Source organism: Oncorhynchus tshawytscha, linkage group LG02 (genome assembly GCF_018296145.1).
Source record: "Oncorhynchus tshawytscha isolate Ot180627B linkage group LG02, Otsh_v2.0, whole genome shotgun sequence".
NCBI classification, from domain to species: Eukaryota; Metazoa; Chordata; class Actinopteri; order Salmoniformes; family Salmonidae; genus Oncorhynchus; species Oncorhynchus tshawytscha.
In genome coordinates this window covers 47643811-47669800 of record NC_056430.1, presented here as the reverse complement: position 1 = coordinate 47669800, position 25990 = coordinate 47643811, and the positions used below count along the sequence as shown (strand labels likewise).

Here is a 25990-nt window from a genome sequence, read left to right as displayed (position 1 = left end):
ACAGTACACTCAATTATCAGAGATGAGAGAAAGCTGCCACTTACGGCATTCAGGCCACACAGCTGGTAGCAGGCCATGGTGACTATGACGGTGATGACCTGCCAGCGCAAGGCGGGGTTAAGCAGGAGCTCAGTGACGGACGCCATGTGCAGGGTGTTCTGGGCCCAACCCTCAGCGTGCACCTCCTCCAACTCTTTGGACACGTCCTTCTTGCCTAGGAAGGCCCTGAAGGCTGAGACACACACACACAATGACTCCCAAATTGCTTATTATATTGAACAAAGACCAAGTTGTGGTTTGAGTTGTTTGTTAAGTTGAACAGGAAATAATTGGTAACCTCTGTACGTGGTACATACTTTTTACACGTGTTTTCTTTTACCTTTTTGTTCAACCCATCATCACCTTGACATAACCAACTTTGGAAAAAAAAAAGTATTTATTGGTAAAAGAAAACCTGGTGTTGAGAAACACTGCAGTGACCGGAAACAGATTAAACTGTAAAGCTTTGTATAACTGAACATGTTCCCAGCATCACATGCTTTAATTTTATGCCAAATTTGCAATAACCCTACTGTATATACTGTATAGTCTTGCAAAACTAGGCGGGTGACAGAAAACAAGTTTGGACAACACTGACTGTTGAAATTTGTTTAACTGAACAGGCCTACCTGTGATTTAATTACATGCCAAATTTGCATTTGTGTAACGGATTGCGCAGGCTTTATTTTTCTGTAGGGAGATTATAAACAGTGACATTGTTCCCGTGGAGGGACTATTTTGTGTTCAATAGGATAAGTGTGTTGCTATGTAGGACAGTACTGGAACCTGAGCCCTTTCACAGCACGCAGAGTGATACACACAACAAAGGGGCCTTGTCGAGACCAGACAGACTCTGTGAAACAACATTAGGCTGTTAGTGGAGAGATCTCACCAAGGTATTATCAGTACAGAACCCCATGCCGTGATCTCAGCTAGATCTATGAAAATGTGTAAATGTTTAGAGGCTGACAAAGAGGGACCAAGAGAATGGCGGTAAAGAGGAGATGGAGATGAAATACAATTCAATGCAGTTTTATTTTGTGCAAATGCTTCTCACATTGCCATTGTCACAGAGCACTTGACAAAAGGAAAGAGGAATTTGAGAGCAACAACTTGAGGGCGAAAAATATAACGCTTTCATAATAAGTTCCTTATAACAATGGCATAGCTCCAATCCTAATGCCTTAGGACAATTTATGAAGAAGCCATTTATGGCGATGACAACCTATCACAATGTACAGACAGGTGTTGCATTCTCATTGCAGCATGATGTCAGCCTTAGGCCAGGCAGCTTCATGCTGATAGTTTTCAAACTCCAGTAAATCTCTACACAGAAAGTATATAGTAAAGAGGCTACGTTGAAGACTATAAATAAGGCGAGGAGATAGGAAAACAAAAGGGAATGAGGGAACAGAACACCCTGTGTCTGACTAGCATCACACTGGGCTAGTGATTGTGATAATATAAATCTACAGGCAGGATTTAGTGACAGCAGTGGTCTGTACCTGCCAACCTACAGTGGTTCCTCCTTTAAAAGTTGTGTCATACTGTGGCACACCTTGCGTGCTGCTGCAGAATTCTGTGGCACGTCATTTAATTGTCAGACATTTTTCCTGTTACTGCAAGCTATTGCTAGTTGGACCACCAGAGGGCATCTTTGACAAGTATTTGATACTATTCCATATTGGCATTATAGAATTTAAAACCTTTTTGTAAAACATAGTATATGGGATTGTTTTTAAGAAATTTGATATTATGGTGTTTCTATTCAGAGAAAAACAAAACCCTCGGGGTTCCCGTTAGTATGGAATGGAAAATATGGCGCTGTACAACGTGTCGGTCAGGAGTAGGCTACAGGATTGGAGGATTCTAAATTGTTTGCCTTCATTAGACAACTTTGTTCCAATATTTCTGTAAATCAGTGATATTTATTCCCATAGTAATTTGTTATAGATCCATAACTAAATCAACATCTGCATTTTGAAAGAGTATTTTTTATCAATATTTTATTAAGAAAATGTGTTTATTTGTTTATTAGGCTACTGTGCAATCTACAATACATACTGTAGTAAACATGGGAAAGTGCCTAATTCCTTACATAAGGGAGAGCGGTCCATGTCTGTACTACAAAATTTGTGGCACGTGGGAGACCGGTGTTATTTCATAGTTGTGATGTCTTCACTATTATCCTACAATGTAGAGAATAGTTTTAAACAATAACGAAATATCTTGGAATGAGTAGGTGTGTCCAAACTTTTGATTAATACTTTCTTAATCAATTTGATTCAAATTATATTTTTTCTATTCCAAGAAAAAACGAAAAACCCTCTGGGTTTCCATTAGGATGGAATGGAATGGAAAATATGGCGTTGTTGAGCTAAAGAATCCCCGCAGGACACGAGGAAGGAGTAGGCTGTCCTTGTAAATAAGAATTTGTTCTTAACTGACTTGCCTAGTTAAATAAAGGTTACACTCAGGGCATAACATTTCTGCACCCTAATTTTCGAAATAATGTCTAACCAATACACAAATGGAGATTCAGTGAAAATAAAAATCTCATTGATTTATCAAGACCAGTCCCCATGCTTGCCTCAGAGCAGCCGAAACGGTGCTAAAATAGTTGTAGGCTTTTGCTTCTAACTATTATATGCTCTTTAAATAAATAAGACCGACACCATTTTTAACAGCATATTACTCAACACTAGTGAGACTCATTTCGCCTACGGTAGGCCTACAGTATATCGGGGGGTGTAATGACGTGACTCTCCGCCAATAATTACATTTAGAGGATTGGAGGACTCTAAATGAATATCTATGGGGCATTTTCCATTGGGATCATTAGTAGTATCATGTTGCATACATTTAAAACCTTTTCTCCATTCACAATGTCCTCTTCTGAACAGCTACACAAACACAGAGGTTAAAGGGCACAGTAAATGGTATTTTATTAGCTCTCGACTAAATGGCATTTGACAAGATTAAGATAGCCCCCCCAAAAAAATCTAAAAGAAGTTTGTTCTGCAGTGTCCTATATTGGAGAGATAGAAGTAAGATCACAAAAAAAACATTGACATGGAGGTAGCCTTCCCCAGATCTGTGCCTCGAACACAATCCTGTCTCGGAGCACTACGGACAATTAATTCGACCTCATGGCTTGGTTTTTGCTGTGACATGCACTGTCAACTGTGGAACCTTATATAAACAGGTGTGTGCCTTTCTAAATAAAATCTAATCAATTGAATTTACCACAGGTGGACTCAAATCAGGTTGCAGAAACATCTCAAGGATGATAAATGGAAACAGGATGCACCTGAGTTCAATGTGAAGTCTCACTGCAAAGGTCTGAATACTTAATAAATAAATAATGTATCTGCCTTTTCATTACGGGGTATTGTGTGTAGATTGATGACGAAAAAAAAAAATTGATCCATTTTAGAATAAGGCTGTAGCGTAACAAAATGTGGAAAAAGTCAAGGGGTCTTTCAACTGGTAGCCAGGGACATTCAGATGAGTCGTATGTGGCCTGTGGGCGTCAAATAACAAAACAACTGACACTGTACATGTTTGTGAGAGTCTTACATTTCCACAGAGAGGTATTATTAGTGCGTAGCCCAAACTGTTCGACCCTACAGACAGAAGTTGGAAGATTGTCTGTACTGACTTCAGACGACTCCCAAGACGCTTGTGGGGGTCATAGAGCAAAACGGAGAACACCATCACGTTCGTATGACCCCTCTATGGAACGATGACTCTTACGAACATGATGGTGTTCTCCGTTTGTAGGCCAAACCGTTCGGATGCTACAGACGATTTAGTGAGAAAATACATTTTCGGGATTGCCTCATGGTCTGATGTGTCTCACCGCTGTAGCTCTGTCACCTTTCTCTGCAGAAGTGCAACATCGGCTAATGCAATCTCTAGTTTAAATTTACCTTCTTTTTTTTTAATGGGGATTTTTGTATTATGCTAATTTGATTTCTGCGTGGGCACGGACATCGACTCAGAGGGGTTTTAAAGGCTCTTTTCAGAGGAAAGATCATGTTGCATCAATGACTGCCACTATACAAAGAGGGTTGCACGCTGCGTAAAGGCTTACTCCTAAATCAGTGAAGAATAACAATATGGATACAGATGATTACAGTAGCCAGGGATGTAAAATGAGATGGCTGGACACTAGGGGTACTAATCAATAAATATTTGAATGAAAAATGGACCCCAAATGCGACAGTATTGGATGATCTGGAAAAAAAGATATTCCTTTACACTTCAAGTTAACATAAGGTTCTTAGCCCCATTCTGTCAAGAGTAGAACTTCCTCAAAAAAGCACATCCTTCCAAGTTTTAACTCTCAACCATCCTAGCCTTTCCCAGGAAACATGACTGTGGGATATTCCTGTGTACAAAGGCAGAAGACAGTCTATTCAAAGGTCTCCATGGGTAATTTATAACATGACTTCAAAGACCAGGGAGAATCATGTCTCCATAGACATCACTGATCACACAATCCTTTAGGGATATCAGACATTAGGCTAGACAGTATAAAAGTGAACTTTCAAATGTAGAATGTTGTTTGTCCTATGCCTTGCTACCCCATGCCGTTCTTTTGCCAAAAGGTTTAAGGGAAAGTCAGAAATATGACTGATTTTGTCAAGTGTGTGGACAGTTCGGCAAAAGCGGTTGCATCAACACTAGAAGCATCAACATACTCTTTCATGCAGGTGTGACCGGTGAACACTAAGAGTAGCTTTCTTCCGTCTCGCCAGTCAGGTGCAGCTCGTTGGCAATCAAGAACGAGGCTTTGCCTTTATAAACTGTGTTTGCATTCATTCACAGATCCTCTTGCTTTGTCGGTTGGCATGGTAATGTTTACTAAAGTATAATCAATTGTGAAAGTAGTTATATGGCAATGATCTTAGTCCATCTAGAACCATTGTCCTCTCTGAGCACACCTTCCAGTAAGTAACAGTCTTGATTGAAATAAATGTATATTGTATAACTCTGAATGTGTCTGTAGCACAACATTTGAGCTCTTGAGACCCTGATTGTGCATTTGAACAACGAGAAGCAGAAAATAAATTGTTGCATCTTATCTTTGCTTTTAATTCCCATGCTCCACGCCTTATGTACAAGGACATGTTATCTTTGTATTGTTTAGTTGTATTTGGTTATAGGACTGCGTGCCCCATGGATAGGACAGGGATACCTGAAACATGCACTAGACACACAGCTCCACAAACACACAACCAAAACAAGGCAGTACAATATTGATTAAAAGCACCAATCACAATTAACATAAGGATCCCCAAATATAATCACTTTCCATGCTCTAGCTCAGAGTCTGCCGACTTCCGTCAATATGATCGGTTTAAGTTTGTAGCTGCTACACAAATGTTTTTAGAGTTGATAATTACCAACATTACCAACAATATAAAAAGGGTGGGGCATGGGAACAGAGGTAACTGTGCACTTTATTTACAATAACAGTGTGAACATAGCCTTACCTTTGCTTCAAAATGCACAATAATAAAATGTTTGGTTATGTTTGTTCAATGTCAGAGATAAGTAGGCCTTAGGCCTACTGGAACCCCTAGGATTGCGTGCCAAGTAAGAAGAATGGATCTTTAATGTACTACAATGCAACGCATATACTTACAATTACAGAGACCATTAATAAGAACTAACATTGTATCCTCTCCCAGAGCACACCAAATGTCACAACATTTGTGAATGACTGCAAACATTGTTTGTTAGGAACCCACATTCAAAAATAAATGTATCAGTCACATATGGGTTCCAGAGTGGCACAGCGGTCTAAGGCACTGCATCTTAGTGCAAGAGGTGTCACTACAGTCCCTGGTTTGAATCCAGGCTCTATCACAGCCGGCTGTGATTGGGAGTCCCATAAGGTGGGACTTGTTCTTAACTTGCCTGGTTAAATAAAGGATTTTTTTTATTTAAATAGAAACATTTAAATTCCTTTATGTTCCTGAGGATCACTAGCATTAGTGGATCATACTAGGCTAACTTTGTGCAATACCTTAGGAAATGTAGCCTATTTGAATCATTATGGAACTCAGACTACACAAAGCAAGTTAAACCTGGAGCCTGGTTCACAACGACTGAATAGTTGTCATACATGATTAGTGAGATTTAGGGTAGATTTATAGGATTATTGTTCAACCCCTATTGTACACTTTCCTTCCACCTTCCAATATTTAATGGACGGAACGTCAATATGACGACTTTCAGGATTAATCAAACCACTGTAATTTTGAATTCATCCATATACAGTTTTTTTTGCATAAAGGCTCTCCAAACTGTTTTTTATTGAAATGATTCATACTTTCCTAACCCTAAAATGTAAACTACAAGATTAGTGTTTTTAAATCTACCAGTTAGTGCTGAAACAGAGACGAAAATAAATACAGTTGAAGTCGGAAGTTTACATTCACCTTAGCCATGTACATTTAATAACTCAGTTTTTACAAAATTCCTGACATTTAATCCTAGTAAAACATCCCTGTCTTAGGTCAGTTAGGATCACTTTATTTTAAGAATGTGAAAAATAATAGTGATTAACTTCAGCTTTAGTTCTTTCATCACATTCCCTGTGGGTCAGAAGTTTACATACACTCAATTAGTATTTCGTCGCATTGCATTTAAATTGTTTAATTTGGGTCAAACTTTTCGGGTAGCCTTCCAAAAGCTTCCCACAATAAGTTGGGTGAATTTTGGCCCATTCCTCCTGACAGAGCTGGTGTAACTGAGTCAGGTTTGTAGGCCTCCTTGCACGCACACACTTTTTCAGTTCTGCCGAAAAATTGTCTATAGGATTGAGGTCAGGACTTTGTGATGGCCACTCCAATACCTTGACTTTGTTGTCCTTAAGCCATTTTGCCACAACCTTGGAAATATGCTTGGGGTCATTGTCCATTTGGAAGACCCATTTGCAACCAAGCTTTAACTTCTGGACTGATGTCTTGAGACGTTGCGTTAATATAGCCACTTTATCCTTTCCTCATGATGCCATCTAATTTGTGAAGTGCACCAGTCACTCCTGCAGCAAAGCACCCCACAATATGATGCTGCCGCCCCCGTGCTTCAAGGTTGGGATGGTGTTCTTCGGCTTGCAAGCCTCCCCCTTTTTCCTCCAAACATAACAATGGTCATTATGGCCAAACAGTTCTATTTTTGTTTCATCAGACCAGAGGACATTTGTCCCCATGTACAGTTGCAAACCGTAGTCTGGCTTTATTATGGTGGTTTTGGAGCAGTGGCTTCTTCCTTGCTGAGCGGCATTTCAGGTTATGTTGATATAGGACTCGTTTAACTGTGGATATAGATACTTTTGTACCGGTTTCCTCCAGCATCTTCACAAGGTCCTTTGCTGTTGTTCTGGGATTGATTTGCACTTCTCGCACCAAAGTACGCTCATCTCTAGGAGACAGAACGCGTCTCCTTCCTGAGGGGTATGAAGGCTGCGTGGTCGCATGGTGTTTATACGTACTATTGTTTGTACAGATTAACGTGGTACATTCAGGCGTTTGGAAATTGCTCCCAAGGATGAACCAGATGTGTGAAGGTCTACAATTCTTTTTCTGAGGTATTGGCTGATTTATTTTGATTTTCCCATGACGTCAAGCAAGTTTGAAGGTAGGCCTTGAAATACATCCACAGGTACACCTCCAATTGACTCAAATGATGTCAATTAGCCTATCAGAAGCTTCTAAAGCCATGACATCCATTTCTGGAATTCTCCAAGCTGTTTAAAAGACACAGTCAACTTAGTGTATGTAAACTTCTGACCCATTGGAATTGTGATACAGTGAATTATAAGTGAAATAATCTGTCTGTAAACAATTGTTGGGAAATTTACTTCTATCATGCACAGTAGATGTCCTAACCGACTTGCCGAAACTATAGTTTGTTAACAAGAAATTTGTGAAGTGGTTTAAAAACAAATTTTAATGACTCCAACCTAAGTGTATGTAAACTTCCGACTTCAACTGTAAATGGCTTTCTTTAACTGATCCCTATATTCTGAACCTGTTCTCTCAATGTATTCTATTGAGTCTGTCAACAAAATTTGAATAAAAATGTGTAATGTATTTAAAGGGATGGCTTAAGATAATTGCACTTAAAACCCCATTAAATTAAATCTTCACAAGAAAATCTGTTGGCCAGCAAGTGGGAGGGTTTTCAGCAGTTGAATGAAATTTCTTGAGAGTGCGCAAGGTAGCTTGTAGAGCGTGTTACACGACTGAATTAGGCAAGTCTGAATAACAAATACTGCAATGTGAGTAGGAAATGCAAAAATTCCTAAATCGGGATCGGCCCTTAAGCGAATTGGAGTGGATCTAGGATAATGGGATGATGGTGTTGATGTGTGTCATGACCAGCCTTTCAAAGCACTTCGTAATTACAGATGTGAGTGCTACATGGCGATAGTCATTTAGGCAGGTTACCTTGGAGCTCCTGGGAACAGAGATAATGGTGGTCAGCTTGAAACATGTTGGGATTACAGACTGGGACAAGGATAGATTGAAAATGTCTGTGAAGACACTTGCCAGCTGGTCTGCCCATGCTTTGAGAATGCTCCCTGGTATTCCGTCTGATTGTTGACCTGTTCAAACGTTTTGCTCACATCGGCCACAGAGAGTGAGATCACACAGTAATCCAGAAAAACATGGGCTTTCATGAAAGGCACAGTGTTATATTCCTCGGAAAGAGCATAATGGTGTTTAGTTCATTTGGGAGTTATCCATTGCTAGGCAACTAATGGCTTTGTAATCCATTATTGTCTGCAAGCCCTGACACATACGACAAGCATCAGAGCTGGTGTAATAAGACTAAAGGTTGTTTTGATCACAAGGACTGGGACATGTTCCGGGTAGCATGTTCCGGGTAGCCAGAGAGTAATATATAGATTGACACACTGATTCGTAATCAGTGAGTTTATAAGGAAGTGCATATAAAATGTTGTTCCTACTGTGTATTAATACCTACCCTAACCTGAAACCGTAGATAGATGGCGGCATTCGCGCAAAACTGAAAGCGCGAACCACCGCATTTAACCATAGAAAGACGGCCGGGAATATGACAGAATACAAACAGTGTAGTTATTCCCTCCACAAGGCAATCAAATAAGTGAAACGTCAATATAGGAACAAAGTGGAGTCGCAATTCAACGGCTAAGACACGAGACGTATGTGGCAGGGTCTACAGGCAATCACGGACTGCAAAAAGAAAACCAGCCACGTCACGGACACCGACGTCTTGCTTCCAGACAAAATAAACACCTTCTTTGCCCACTTTGAGGATAATACAGTGCCACCGACACCCCCACTCTCCGTGGCCGACGTGAATAAGACATTTAAATGTGTTAAACCTCGCAAGGCTGCCAGCCTAGACGGCGACCCTAGCCGAGTCCTCAGAGCATGCGCAGACCAGCTGGCTGGAGTGTTTACGGACATATTCAATCTCTCCCTATCCCGGGCTGCTGTCCCCACATGCTTCAAGATGGCCACCATTGTTCCTGTACCCAAGAAAGCAAAGGTAACAGAACTGAATGACTATCGCCCCGTAGCACTCACTTCCATCATCATGAAGTGCTTTCAGAGACTAGTCAAGGATCCTATCACCTCCACCTTACCTGTCACACTACACCCACTGCAATTTGCATACCACCCCAATAGGTCCACAGATGATGCAATCCCCATCACACTGCACACTGCCCTATCCCATCTGGACAAGAGGAATACCTATGTAAGAATGCTGTTCACTGACTACAGCTCAGCATTCAACACCATAGTACCCTCCAAGCTCATCATTAAGCTTGAGGCCCTGGGTCTCAACCCCACCCTGTGCAATTGGGACTTCCTGACGGGCCACCCCAGGTGGTGAAGGTAGGAAACAATATCTCCACCCCGCTGATCCTCATCACTTGGGCCCCACAAGAGTGAGTGCTCAGCCCCCTTCCTGTACTCCTTGTTCAGCCATGACTGTATGCCATGCACGCCTCCAACTCGATCATCAAGTTTGCATACGACGCAACAGTGGTAGGCTTGATAACCAACAACGACAAGAAAGCCTACAGGGAGGTGGTGAGGGCACTCGGAGTGTGGTGTCAGGATAATAACCTCTCACTCAATGTCAACAAAACAAAGTAGATTATCGTGGACTTCAGGAAACAGCTGAGGGATCACCCCCTATCCACATCAATGGGACAGCAGTGGAGAAGGTGGAAAGTTTCAAGTTCCTTGGCGTACACAACACGGACAAACTGAAATGGTCCACCCACACAGACAGTGTGGTGAAGAAGGTGCAACAGCACCTTCTTCAGGAGGCTGAAGAAATGTGGCTTGTCATCTAACACTCAAACTTTTACAGATGCACAATCGAGAGCATTCTGTCGGACTGTATCACCGCCTGGTACGGCAACTGCTCTGCACATAACCGTAAGGCTCTCCAGAGGGTAGTGAGGTCTACACAACGCATCACCGGGGCAAACTACCTGCCCTCCAGGACACCTATAGCACCCGATGTCACAGGAAGGCCAAAAAGATCATGAAGGAAAACAACCACTCGAGCCACTGCCTATTCACCCCGCTACCATCCAGAAGGTCAGTTCAGGTGCATCAAAGCTGGGACCGAGACTGTAAAAATAGCTTCCATCTCAAGGCCATCAGACTGTTAAACAGCCATCACTAACACAGAGAGGCTGCTGCCTACATACATACTTGAAATCACTGGCCACTCTAAAAAAGTCAATTTATTACTGCCACTTTAGTAATGATATTTACATATCTTGCATTCATCCCAGTTGTATATACTGTATTTTATACCATCTATTGCATCTTGTCTATGCCGGTCGGCCATGGCCCATCCGTATATTTATATGTACATATTCTTATTCCATCCCTTAGATTTATGTGTATTAGGTAGTTGTTGTGGAATTGTTAGATATGGCTGCACTGTCGGAACTAGAAACACAAGCATTTCGCTACACTTGCAATAACATCTGCTTGTGACCAATAAAATTTAATTTGAATATTCCGCCAACCTCCTATATTGTCCTTTTGCATGTTTGATGTCTCGTCTGAGGTCGTAGCGGGCTTTCTTGTATGTGTCCATGTCCGTGTCCCATTTCTTGTAAGCAGTAGCTCTAGCCTTTTGCCCAGCGTGGATATTGCCTGTAATCCATGGTTGTTGATTTGGATACGTTCTTATAGTCACTGTGGGGATGACATCGTCTATGCACTTGACAAAGCTTGTGACTTGTGGTAAACTCCTCAATGCTATCGGATGAATCCCGGAATTTATCCCAGTCTGTACAAGAAAAACAGTATTGTAGCCTCGCTACAGCCGACCACTTCCGTATTGAGCGCATCACTGGTACTTCCTGTTTGAGCTTATATTTATGAACAGAAAGCAGGAGAATGGAGTCATTGTCAGATATCCTGAAGGCAGAACGGGGGAGGGCCTTGTATGCGTTTCTGGGGGTAGAATAGAGTTTTAGCTCCCCTAGTGGTGCAGGAGACGTGTTGGTAGAAGTGAGGTAGGATGGTTTTAAGTATCTCCGCGTTAGTTTCCACCCACCAGAAATGCTGCCTTTGGGTGAGCGGTTTATTGTTTGTTTATGGCCCTATACAGTTCATTGACTGCCAGAGTGGTGTTGGCATGTGAAAGGATGTAGACAACTACAGATGAGAACTGTCTTGGTAGATAAAAGGGTCTGCCACTAACCATAAGGTATTCTAAATCAGGTGAGCAAAAGCTTGAGATTTCCTTCACACTGGAAGCAGCATACTAGTTGTTATTTATTTTAAAAAACAGTCCTCTTTTCAACTTCTCTGAAGGCGCTAATCCTGCCGATGCATGGACAATCCATCGAGTACTACTACGTGCATAGTGGAATCATCCAGCAACGTTTCAGTAAGACATATAATTGTAGCTTATTCTAATTGTAGAATCTCTTATCAACAAGACTTGAACGAAGGTCAACCGGCATCTTATTCTCGAGTGACTGGAGATTTAACAATAGAACGGAAGGGAGCGGCATTTGTTTTTCCCTCTGCCTCCATTTTTTTTTACCCTCCTTTTACTCTCCAAATTCGTGATTCCTATCTTGTCTCAACGCTGCAATTCTCCAACAGGCTTGGGAGAGGCGAAGGTCGAGTCATGCGTCCTCCGAAACATGACCCGCCAAGCCACGCTTGTCAACTGATGACCAAAGTCAGCCTACAGGCACCCATCAGGAGTCGTTACAGCACGATGAGCCAAGTAAAGCCCCTCCAGCCAAATCCTCCCCTAACCCTGACAATTCTGCTCCACTCTATAGGACTCCCGGTCACGGGTGGTAATGACAGAGCCTGGGATCAAACCCCAGGCTGTAGTGATGCCGCAACAATGAGACGCAGTGCGTTAAACCGCTGCGCCACCAGGACTACAGCTCTTTCCCAGTGCAGTGTTTTGGTAGCCCGTGGAACAAAGGAATAGTCTAGTAAGAACAGTGGAACAGCTGAGTCGGATTTGAAGTCGAAATCGAGGTTAGTAACTGCCAATCTGATGTCCAGAGATGCTTGGCGATCATATAGGATAATAGAATTTCTGTACAAAAAAAAGTAAAGAAACACAATAAAAAAGTCTATACATCGCAAAGTTGGGTTGGAACTCGTAAGATGTCGCCCTTCTCCATCAGCACCATCTTGTTGGTCACATGTGTATGAGCACCTCAGTAATTCAGGACTGTGCAGGAGTTTTTGGCATCATTTATGCAATTTGGCTAGCTCAAGAGCATGATACAGCGTTGATTGAAGAGCTAAAATCAACATGTTCCCCTTACATGTGTAATGAACACGAGGGGAGACAGAGAGCTGGTTTCAAGCGCAGGGCGCAACAGGTGTTTATTGAAAAGGCGGCAGGTAGCTGGGTCCAGGGGCAGGCAGAAGGTCATACATAGGGGGTCCAAAAGGGCAACAGTACAGGCAGGTAAAAGGCTAGTAACATAGTCCGGGAGATCAGGCAATAGGTAGATAACAGGAAATCTGATACGCTAAAGTACAGGCAGTGAATAGGCAGAAGGCGTCGTCAGTGAGGCAGGCAAAAACTATCATACAAGGGAGGAGTAAATCATGGGAAAAAGAGTTCTGAAAGACGAGTGTCACAAAACAAAAAATACCTCACAGAGATGGGGTGCAAAGAACTGAACAAAATGGTGTGTGATAATGACATACAGGTGTGTGAACTGTTGATTAGAATTCATTTGATTGGGATCTGGAGAGTGAGCTGTGTTCAGGGGATCTAGGTGTGAAAGTGTGGGCTGGAAAGTGAGCTGTGTTCAGGGGATTTACTTGTTTGAGGGTGTGAGTTGGAAGCAGACATTACAACATGTAATCCATTCCCAATGCAATGTGTGATGAGTATATTCATAAGTACACAACACAGTATCTGCAGCATCTTTTTGATGAGTCATTATCTCAGCAGGCCATATATGCAAAGGCAATGTAAACACGTGTGTGCGTGTGTTTATTTAAGAGGGTTTACCTTTCTCTGCACCGGCCTCATCCCTCCTCTCCATCAGAAGGAAGCGTGGGCTTTCGGGTAGGAAGGGCAGCACACAGAGCTGCAGCAAGGCAGGCAAGGCCAGGAAGGCAAAGAGGAAGTTCCATCTGGACTCCTGCAGGAACCCCAAGAGATAATAACAGATGGAAAGAAGGATAACCACCAGAGAATTACAATAAATAACCACCATACACTGAACAAAAATATGTCAAGTATTGGTTCCATGTTTCATGAGCTGAAATAAAAGATCCCAGAAAGGTTCCATATGCACAAAAAGCTTTTTTCTCTAAAATGTTGTGCACAAATGTGTTTACATCCATGTCAGTGAGCATTTCTCATTTGCCAAGATAATCCACACACCTGACAGGTGTGACATATCAAGAAGCTGATTAAACAGCATGATCTTTAAACAGGTGCACCTTATTCTGGGGACAATAGAAGGCCACTCTAAAATGTGCAGTTTTGTCACACAACACAATGCCACAGCTGTCTCAAGCTTTGAAGGAGTGTGCAATTGGCATGCTAACTGCAGGAATGTCCACCAGAGCTGTTGCCAGATAATTTCATGTTAATTTCTCTACCATAAGCCTCCTCCAATTTCGTTTTTGTAACGGATTTCTTCTTCCTCTTCTGAGGAGGAGTAGGAGAGATCGGACCAATGCGCAGCATGGTACGTATCCATAATGTCTTTTAATGAGAATGAATACAAAATACAAAAATAACAAGAGAATCAAAATGAAAACCGAAACAATCCCGAATGGTGCAAACACTGAAACGGAAAATATTCACCCACAAAACACAGGTGGGAAAAGGCTACCTAAGTATGATTCTCATTCAGAGACAACGAACGACACCTGCCTCTGATTGAGAACCATACCAGGCCAAACACATAAACACAACCTAGAAAAACGAACATAGACTGCCTACCCCAAATCACACCCTGACCATACTAACACAAAGACAAAATAAAGGAACTAGGGTCAGAACGTGACAGTTTTAGAGAATTTGGCAGTACGCTCAACTGCACTCACAACTGCAAACCACATGTAACCACGCCAGCCCAGGACCTCCACATCCAGTTTCTTCACCTGTGGGATCATCTGAGACCAACCACCCAGACAGCTGATGAAACAGTGGAGTATTTCTGTCTGTAATAAAGCCCTTTTGTAGGGAGAAACTCGTTCTTATTGGCTGGGCCTGGCTCCCCTGTGGGTGGGCCTATGCCCACCCATAGCTGCGCCCTGCCCAGTCATGTGAAATCCATAAATTAGGGCCTAATGAATGTATTTCAATTGACTGATTTCCTTATATGAACTGTAACTCAGTAAAATCGTTGAAATTGTTGCATGTTGCATTTATATTTCTCTTCAGTATAAATACAATGGATAGAACAGACATTCAAATTAATTGCTATAGTATGTGGCCCTTCAGCTACATTGGTGGATTGGATGAATGTATGTTTACTGCACCAAAGGATTTTTCAGAATTTGGTACACTACAATATTCTGTTGCACGTGCGCGTCAATCTCCTTCCTTAGTGGTTCCTATTATCTCTGCCTAGAGATGAAAGCAGTCCGTGTGAATAAACTGTTTCAAGTAAAGCCTATAATAACACCTTGGAAGTAAAGCTGTGCAGTAACTACAATAACTAATGAAATTACTCACGTGAAGTAGAAGAATAACATGTCTTTTGAGACAAACAAGGGTAAACACTGAAGCCAGGATTCAATTAAAAGCCTCTCACTGTCAGGTAGTTTGTGTACCTATTGTATAGGCATTCTGTCCCAAAGCCTAGCCAGTCAATTTATAAACTTAATCTACCCTGGAAAAAAGCATTTTTTCCCTAAACTAGCATTTGGTTTGCAACAGTTGGGGTTTGTCTAAAGCTTACAACCTGTGGAAACATTTTTTTTTTTTAAAGATCTCCACCAGCATGGCGAATTCCTTTATCAAGATCATTATAATGGGTACATCCAAATGCATGGCAAAAGAAACAAAAGGTAAAACAAGCAAACGAAAGTTCACATAGTTTGCTGTCATTTCAGTGGCTTGATTTGATTGTGTGTTGGCTTTAGTTGGCTAGCTAGCAAAGGAGAGGTAGCTATTTTCAGAAATGTTTGGAAATGTACTGAAAATGAAACACAGAAATATCTTATTTACGTACATACAGTACCAGTCTAAGACACACCTACTCATTCCAGAGTTTTTCTTTATTTCTACTTTCTTATTTTCTACATTGTAGAATAATAGTGAATACATCATAACTATGAAATAACATATGAAATCATGTAGTAACCAAAAAAGTGTTAAACAAATGAAAATATATTTTATATTTGAGATTCTTCAAAGTAGCCACCCTTTGCCCTGATGACAGCTTTGCACACCGACAGCTTTGCACAGCGCAGACTATGATCGATAATGTCAAAAGCCACACTGAAGTCGAACAAAACAATTTTATCATGAATTTCTCTGTGTAAATGCTGTGCTTGTTGAATGTCCTTCCCTATAAGCGTGATGAAAGTATGTTAATTTGTTTACAGTAAAATAGCACTGTATCTTTTCCAGAAGTTTACTAAGGGTATGTAACAGACTGATGGGTCGGCTATTTGAGCCAGTAAAGGGGACTTTACTATTCTTGGGTAGCAGAATGACTTTTGCTTCCCTCCAGGCCTGAGGGCACACACTTTCTCATAGGCTTAAATTGAAGATATGTGTCTGTGCCTCTTCACAGCCCTCTGTTCCATAAGGTGTATTTTAAATCAGATTTTACTGCTTGCATGAGTTAGTTGATGTGCAATAGAGTTCCATGTAGTCATGGCTCAATGAAGTACTGTGCACCTCCCATAGTCTGTTTTGGACTTGAAGAGGCCTCGGGTGGCATGTGTTGTGGGCTAGGCATGGGTGTCCAAGCTGTGTGCTAGCAATTTAAACAGACAGCTTGGTGCATTCAACATGTCAATACTTCTCACAAATACAAGTAGTGATAAAGTCAATCTCTCCTCTACTTTGAGCCAGCAGAGATTGACATGCATATTGTTAATGTTTGCTCCCTGTACATTTAAGGGCCAGCTGTTCTGCCCTTTTCTGGGCCGATTGTCATTTTCATTCATTTTTTTCCACCTGGCCACACGACCTGACAGTCGTCCAGGTGTGACAAAACTAGGCACTGTTGCTAGTGTTGTTAATTAAGAAGGCAGAGCAGAGCAGAGCTTTATTATGGACAGACCTATACCTATCTTAGCTACTGTACTTTTTACCCCTTTTTTCAGCCCAATTTCGTGACTCTTGGGTAGCGGAATTACTTTTGCTTCCCTCCAGGCCTGAGGGCACACACTTTCCTGTAGGGTTAGAAGAGATGGAAAATAGGAGTTGCAATATCGTATGCTATCATCGTCAGTCATTTTCCATCCGAGTTGTCAGACACAGGTGGCTTGTCAGTGTTGATAGAAAACAATCATTTGTTCACCTCCACACTTACTTTACGGAATTCAAAATGACAATGCTTGTCTTTCATTATTTGGTTAGTTATGCATGGATGTGTAGGCTCAGAATTTGTTGTTGGCATGTCATGCCCAAGTTTGCGAACCTTGCCAATTAAAAAATTACAGAAGTTGGCAACATCAGTGGATTTTGTGATGAATGAGCCATCTGATTCAATGACTGGTGGAACCATGCCTTTTTCACCAAAACTTAATTTAAGGTGCGCCAAAGATGTTTATTATAATAAATATTTGTTTCATAGTAGTTTCTTCTTTAAGTTCAATTTAGTTACATGGTTTCTTAATTTACACTGTTTGCCCATCGGATGTGCAGTCAGACTTTTCTGCCATTCTTTTTGCCTCATCCCTCTCAACCATACACATTTACAATCAATCCACTGGGATTTAACAGTTTTTACAGTAATTTTCTTAATGGGTGCATGCTTATTAGTAACTGGAATAAGCAATTTCATAAATGTGTCAAGTGCAGCATCTGGTTGCTCCTCATTACACACCACAGACCAGCAAATATTCTTTACATCTTCAACATAGGAATCACTACAAAACCTATTATATGACCTCTTATACACTATAGGCCCAGCATTTGTAATTTTGGTTTTCCTAGATATGGCTACTACATTATGATCACTACATCAGATGGATGTGGATACTGCTTTAGAGCAGATTTCTGCAGCATTAGTAAAGATGTGATCAATACATGTGGATGATTTAATTCCTGTGCTGTTTGTAAATACTCTGGTAGGACTGATAACCTGAACCAGGTTGCAGGCACTGGTTATAGTTTGAAGCTTTTTCATGAGTGGGCAGCTTGATGGAAGCCAGTCAATATTTACTTTACAGTTATTACTTCAACAGCATTTGACAAGAGATCCTCTCTAAGCTTTACAGCAATATGACTGAACATATACCGCAACACCTCCTCCATTGGCATTACTGTCTCTTCTGAAGATGTTGAAACCATGTATTGCTACCATTGTGTTAACAAAGGTATTATCTAAGTGAGTTTCAGAGAATGTTATATGTTATTAGTAAATTATCGATTTCATGAACCTTTTTTTTGGCAACATATGTCAATGTGAGATTTTTAGCACTTTTCTGTGATTCTTGTTTTTATTGCCGATTGAAACACTATTTAGCGTGCACGTTAACTAAGCTAGCGTTTCACATCCGTTACACTCACCCCCCTTTTGACCTTCCTCCTTTTCCGCAGCAACCAGTGATCCGGGTCAACAGCATCAATGTAACAGTATAACTCTAGACCGTCCCCCCGCCCATACCCGGGCGCGAACCAGGGACCCTCTGCACACATCAACAGTCACCCTCGAAGCATCGTTACCCATCGCTCCACAAAAGCCACGGCCCTTGCAGAGAAAGGGGAACTACTACTTCAAAGTCTCAGAGCAAGTGACGTCACCAATTGAAACACTATTTAGCGTGCACGTTAACTAAGCTAGCGTTTCACATCTGTTACACTAGCACACTCCACCAATCCGGATGTCCTAGCCGTGTCTGAATCCTGGCTTAGGAAGACCACCAAAAACCTTGACATTTCCATTCCTAACTATAACATTTTCCGACAAGAGAGAACTGCCAAAGGGGGCAGTGTTGCATTTTACTGCAAAGATAACCTGCAGAGTTCTGTCTTACTATCCAGGTCTGTACCCAAACAATTTGAGCTTCTACTTCTAAAAATGAACCTTTCCAGAAACAAGTCTCTCACCGTTGCCGCTTGCTGTAGACCACCCTTTGCCCCCAGCTGTGCCCTCGACAACATATGTGATTTGATTGCCGCCCATCTATCTTCTGAGCTCATGCTGCTAGGTGACCAAAACTGGGACATGCTTAACACCCCGGCTATCCTACAATCTAAGCTTGATGCCCTCAATCTCACACAATTTATCAATGAACCTACCAGATATAACCCCAAATCCGTAAACATGGGCACCCTATCCTCATAGATATCATCCTAACTAACTCACCCTCCAAATACACCTCTGTGTTTTCAAACGAGATCTCAGCGATCACTGCCTCATTGCCTGCATCCGTAATGGGTCTGTGAGCAAACGACCACCCCTCATCACTGTCAAACACTCGCTAAAACACTTCGGCGAACAGGCCTTTCTAATCGACCTGGCCGGTGTATCCTGGAACGACATTGACATCAACCCGACAGTAGAGGATGCCTGGTTATTCTTTAAAAGTGCCTTCCTCACCATCTTAAATAGGCATGCCCCATTAAAAAAAATGTAGAACCAGGAATAGATATAGCCCTTGGTTCACTCCAGACCTGTCTGCCATTGACCAGCACAAAAACATCCTGTGGCGTTCTGCATTAGCATCGAATAGCCCCCGTGATATGCAACTTTTCAGGGAAGTTAGGAACCAATATACACAGGTAGTTAGGAAAGCTAAGGCTAGCTTTTTTAAACATAAATTTGCATCCTGCAGGACAAACTCAAAACCCAGCTACCCACTGCTCCGAGGCTAGGAAACACTGTTACAACCGACAAATCCACTATAATTGAGAATTTCAAGAAGCATTTCTCCACGGCTGGCCATGCTTTCCACCTGGCTACCCCTACCCCGGTCAACTGCCCGGAACCCTCCACAGCAACCCATTCAGACACTGTAGACCCAAACTGCTACAGACCTATATCTATCCTACCCAACTTCATTTTCAGGCCTATTGTCTTTCTGTAAGTTCCTCTTCAGTCCAAGCTGTTGAGATAGAAGGAAAGCAGATATGGCATGTCGGGTTGAACACGGGACCAGTTTAATCTCCTATGTAGTAAATATAGTATTACAGAACACTGTTGCCCCCTTTGCGGGGCAGTAACACATTACCTTTGCATATATGCACATGAGCTAATAGCACAACTCCCTTTCTTTAGTGAATGCAGAACAGACACAATAACCTATTTTGAATTACAATAGTAACCGATGAACAACAGTATGTAACTTCCTTTTTTTTCTTCTTTTTTTTCCAAAGGAACTGAAGGCTGATAACTAGCCTACCAAGGACAGGGTAGACTACTTGTGCCTTGCACTGAAGGTGTCGGGATTATTCTGCCCCATAATACATCCCAGTGTTGGATTTGGACATGTCAAAGTCCTGTAAGTAAAGGGGGTGGGTTTTCTGACTTACTGGGTGCCGCTTTGGGGCTGATGGCAGTAAAGCCTCCCTTGGGAAAACAGGGACAGAATGAGGCTCAGGCATTGTCTCATCGTGTTGAGTCAGTGTCTTCGGTTTCTCCCAACTATGCGTCCCTGTAAGTGCACAAGGTAAGAGCGTGGCGTGTGTGCCATTTGTTGCACAATTCCTTTTTGTTTCGTCTCTCACCCAGACACAATCACCAGAGTGTAGTGTGGGCAAGATCTTTGCTCTGTGCAGCAAAGTAAAGTAGTTAAAAAACTAAATCACTACTGAGCTGTGTACTTTTGTTCTTGCAACAGTGGCGGATGGCTGGGAAAAAAATGAAAAGGCAAAGCTCAATTATGTTTAACATGATTGCTGTAGTACGTCGGAAATATAGTCACCTACAGTATGCTCATTAGGCCTAGTTGGTGATTTGATGGCCTATGCAGTTAGATTACTCATCTCTGCTGTGCAGCCTGGTAATTCACAGCACTAATTAAAAAGACTCCCACATGGCTCCTATTTTATAGATGAGGAGAGGTTTATTCAGCTATCTTTAAAGCTACAATCTGGGATGTGTTTTTCAGCAAACTGTTAAAGACTGTTAAACTAAACTCATGAACTCAGCTGAACTCAAGAATCAATTGGTGTATGTCTACATCAAGAATTTCAAATTACCATTGAAACGACTTCCAGATCCCAGATTGCTACATCCATTTTTTAAAAACTTTTGAATGAATTATATATATTGACTGATTCTTGAAGAATATAACTTGTAAATGCCTCATGAGCTTATTTCAACTGTCATACCCCATCAGAACCCAAAATATAATAATGTTTTACTCATTTGCTTGTAACACAATTGTTAAGCCTCAAATACAGCTTCAAAAACGGTATAGCCTCAAAACATGGATAAAGCTATTATTTTGATATCATGGATGGTCAGTCCTCTGGCCCCATCCATCAGCTGTTAACCAAAACAGTGTTAAAGAGCAGTGAGGTTTCCGCTTTGTTATTGTTTGAACTGCAAATAGCCCCTTTAAGGTATAAGATACTCATTTACTGAATGAATCGCTCTTTTTCTCAATTCAAAAATTACACTGATATTGCAACTTAATGAGTGGAGGAGGTTCAGCTTCATTTTATTGATTTAAAGCGGCAAACAGCAGTTGAAACCATAAGAATGCATACTCCTGCCCGTTTCAGTAAAAAGGTGAGGGATGGGATCGGAGAAATACAACCACTCTCAAATTCATAGACGGTGCTATGGATGCAAGGAATGACCATCCATGATAAAAATTATAGTTTTAACCATGTTTTGAGGCTATATAGTGTTTGTTTACATGTACTTTGTTTACAAACACTGGAGTAAAACAAGCTTATAATTTGGGTTCTGATGGGGTAAGACAGTTGAACTGATAAACAAACATGAGGCATTTCTAAATTATATTCTTAATGAATCAATGGGTACATATAATTCATTCATAAATCCCAAAATGGATGTAGCAACTGCAGATTGCCCCTTTAACTTAGATAGTCCACTCAATTAATCATAAGGAGAGCTAGCCGACACAGACATATTGTACCATCAAACAATATTCTGTCAAGCCGACTAACACGTGGGTCACAATCTAGAGACCATATTAACCTCACAGATTAGAAAAATAAATAACAGGTCAGGGATATGCATAAATTAAGACTGTTGAATGACCCCATTGCATGGATAGATGCATTGTATAATACAGCTATTCATCTATGCACCTAGAACAGTACTAAGCTGGTTGTTTAGTGTAAAACCCTCATTATAACCTCATAAGCCTCTCTAATACATATGCTTGGTCTACCTATTTTCCACGACCAAAATATATATAGCTATGTTACTAAAAATACATTAGACCAGCCTTTCAGTCTGTAGCAAGGTTAGGGAAGTGTTGGATTGGGTCAGATGTGGTCCTACATTATCTCAACGGCATACACAGTGAGTTGGGTTCTCTAATGGGGCCAGGCATGCTTGCTCACCTGAAGAAGATAAGGTTCTCTTATTGACTGCAAGAGAGCTTACCGATCTGTGTTAGGTTCCTTATGGGTCATTAAAAGCTAACAGATAGGATCTTTTTCAGTTTGTTACTGCAGGAAAATAATCCTGCAGCACCAGGAAATGTGAATTATTATATGGATTATAATTAATGGACATGTGGAGGGGTTGATACATTTTGTCTAAAATTGTAAAAGTGGAAATTACACATTTTAGAAGTCTTTTTAAACCTTAAATACACTACATGTTTTGCATTTTCCTGCAACATGGTGATCAAATTAAGATCTGTAGCTAATAGCATTGAAAATACATTCAATCTTGTTATGTCTCTTTAATCAACTTCCTTTATACAGTATGTTCATGTCCCTAGAATATGGCCTTTTAGAAAAGCACTTTATGTTCAAGGCAGCAGAAACCTGTTTTGTTATTCTCTGTGTGCTGGCCTCTTTTATGTAATAAACCAGGAATGGATGTGGAGAATGGACGGTCAGTCTCCTTCACATTGATGTAATGCAGTCCAGATGTAACATTCAGGGACACTGGGATTTCGCTGGCTGCTCAAATGTTCCAATGACATCTGTCCTCTAAACCAGAATGTCAAAACCTTCAAGCACACAAACTATCCACATGTCAACACAAACTTACACGGACCAGGCAACACATGCCAAGATATAGTAATTTCACTTTCAAGATATATTAATTTCACTTTCAAACACTTAAAAATAGCCTGTGAGCCAGGTTCAGTGTGTGGGCTAATAGGGATATAGCTTTAACTGGAGCAAATCAACTGAGCCACCGGCTGTGGCTCCCTCCTGGGGCCTGATCCCATCTCCACATGGGAGTCCCTGATAATACACACTTCAGTTTGGAAATTAGGCCACTGACCTGGATCGTTACTCATTTAAACAAAACAAAGCTATAGTACCAGACCCAAAGGGGATTCATTTGGCTGAGGCTGGGGAGAAAAAAAACTCCAAACTCAGTATACATGATAGATGAGTGCAATGGAAAATCTATATTCGAAGTGGCTTTTTCTTGCCGGCAACTCTTTATCTCTAGTGAGAATGTGGATGCCGTCTCATTACAGAGGAGGACGATACAGATCTCCGGTGCCTGAGGGTTGGATGAACAGATCAGAAGTTTTGTGCAGCCTTCTGCCAGTTTCTCATGGCAGGATAGAACCCAAAATGGGAAATAGGTAGAAGAGTTGGTCGGTAAATGTCTGTTTGAGGCATGGACCACATCAGTGATGCTCCAATCAAAACAATATAAACAAAATAATCTGTTGTGTGTTGGGGTTGTGTCACAGAGCATCATGGGAGTTGTTGAATTGATTTGAAGATGTGGTTATGAAACGCACGAGACACAGTCAATCTTTTGTTAAGTCTGCACGCACAGGAACTATTCTATCCGGAAGAAGTTTGGTTTTACAAGTTTAAAACTTATTTTCTGAGGTACAGTCTGGATTAAGTTTAACACAGTGAATTGCTAGCAGAGGCAAGTGTATAGTCGAACTAGCTAGCTAAGAAAGAGTTAGCATCGTCATGGATGTCAGAAAATGACTCGAGACAGAGGTCTGAGGAAAAATATGATTAAAAAGAGTAATATACAGTGAGTAAAGGAAATTACATTTATTCAACTGTGAAAACGAACTTTGGAATAAAAAAACTGCTAAATGGGCGAACTTGAGGATGAAACGTCAGTGAGTGAAGTGAATGAAAATCACGTGACCGAGGAAAATATTGCCGTGGCAGAACAGAATGTTGCCGTAGTTGAGGACAATATTGAAGTAAATGACAACCAGGAGCCTTTTGAGAAACGGAATAGGTCTGGAAGTATTGGATACATTGGACATTTTGATGAAATTATAGAGCAGTGGAGCTCATATTCTTAACAGTTTTACTATTTTATTTTTGCAGGTGACGTGTTATTGCTGAAAGGTTTAGGTTCCACAGATGAAATCAGGAAGGAGAATCAGTGAAAATGTTTGCTGCTGCTCCGCCATTTCCTGGTTGCTAAAATACTAATAGTTCGCCTAATTTCAGTTTTTGTGACAAAACAAGCTAGAATCATTGTACCATCTAAACCGCAGTGAAATATCTTTTCCATAACCAAAAATATTGTATTTTCAGCTTTACTTTTGGTGTACAAAACCGAAAGTAAGAGACGCAAAAACTAAACTTCAAAATGGGAATCATAGAAATAGCGCACATAGAAGAGATCTACCACTTCTTAGACTTGTTTTCAATGAGAATGACAATTGTGTCAGGTTGTCCCAAAAAGTTACATAGTGTATTACAGCTTTTAAGAAACTATTAGAGCATATTAGAGAATGATGTTCTAAATGACACCATTAGAGACAGACTAGTAATGTGGGCTACGAACTATAGCTACGAGCTATTGACTTAGAGTAGTCAAATTGTATTTATTTATTTTTTACCTGCTTCGTAAACAACAGGTGTAAACCAACAGCGAAATGCTTACTTACGGGCCCTTCCTAACAATGGAGATGATTTTTTTGTTATTGAAATTTCAAAAAAATAATAACACGAGGAATAAATACACAACGAGTAACAATAACTTAGCTATATACACAGGTTACCGGTACCAAGTCTTATGGCTTAGGGGTAGAAGCTGTTCGGGCTCCTGTTGGTTCCAGACATGATGCATCTGTACATCTTGCCTTGTGGTAGCAGAGAGAACAGTCTATGACTTGGGTGGCTGGTCTTGACAATTTTTAGGGCCTTCCTCTGACACCACCTGGTATGAATGGCAGGGAGCCATTCAGTGATGTACTGGGCCATACGCACTATCCTCTGTGGCGCCTTGCGGTCAGATGCCAACCAGTTACCATACCAAGCAGTGAAGCAGCCAGTCCAGAGGCTCTTTATTGTGCAGCTGTAGAACTTTTTGAGAATCTGATGGCCAATGCCAAGTCTTTTCAGCCTCTTGAGGAGGAAGAGACATTGTTGTGCCCTCTTCACGACTGTGTTTGTGTGTGTGAACCATGTCAATTCCTTAGTGATGTGGACACAGAGGAACTTGAAACCACAGCCCCGTTGATGTGGATGGGGGCGTGCTCGGCCCTCTGTTTCCTGTAGTCCACAAACAGCTCCTTTGTCTTGCTGACGTTGAGGGAGAGGTTGTTGTCCTGACACCACACTGCCAGGTCTCTGACCTCCTTGTAGGTTGTCTCAATGTCTTCGGTGATCAGGCCTACCCCTGTTGTGTCGTCTACAAACATAATGATGGTGTTGGAGTTGTGCGTGATCACGCAGTTGTGGGTGAACAGGGAGAACAGGAAGGGACTAAGCACGCACCCATGAGGGGCCCATCAGGAAGTCCAGGATCCAGTTGCAGAGGAAGGTGTTAAATCACAGGGTCCTTAGCTTAGTGATGAGCTTGGAGGGCACTATGGTGTTGAACGCTGAGCTGTGGTCAATGAACAGCATTCTCACGTAGGTGTTCCTTTTGTCCATATGGGAAAGGGTAGTGTGGCGTGGAATAGAGATTGCGTCATCTGTGGATCTGTTGAGGCAGTATGCGAATTGAAGTGGGCCCAGGTTGTCTGGGATGATGGTGTTGATTTAAGCCATGACCAGCCTTTCAAAGCATTTCATGGCTACAGATTTGTGCTACAGAGCGATAGTCCTTCAGACAGGTTACTTTGGCGTTCTTGGGCACAGCGACTATGGTGGTCTGCTTGAAACATGTAGG

General features: G+C 41.5%; 1 protein-coding gene across 1 annotated transcript in view; it reads right to left on the bottom strand.

Annotated features, from left to right (window-relative positions):
- Nucleotides 1-25990, bottom strand: part of slc2a9l2 (solute carrier family 2 member 9, like 2) — a 201274-nt gene that overhangs the window by 111694 nt on the left and 63590 nt on the right. The window contains exons 7-8 of the mRNA XM_024401572.1: nt 13585-13717; nt 45-232 (exon numbers count right to left, since the gene is read on the bottom strand). Of these exons, the coding sequence (XP_024257340.1) occupies nt 45-232; nt 13585-13717 (321 nt within the window). The remainder of the gene's footprint in view (nt 1-44; nt 233-13584; nt 13718-25990) is intronic.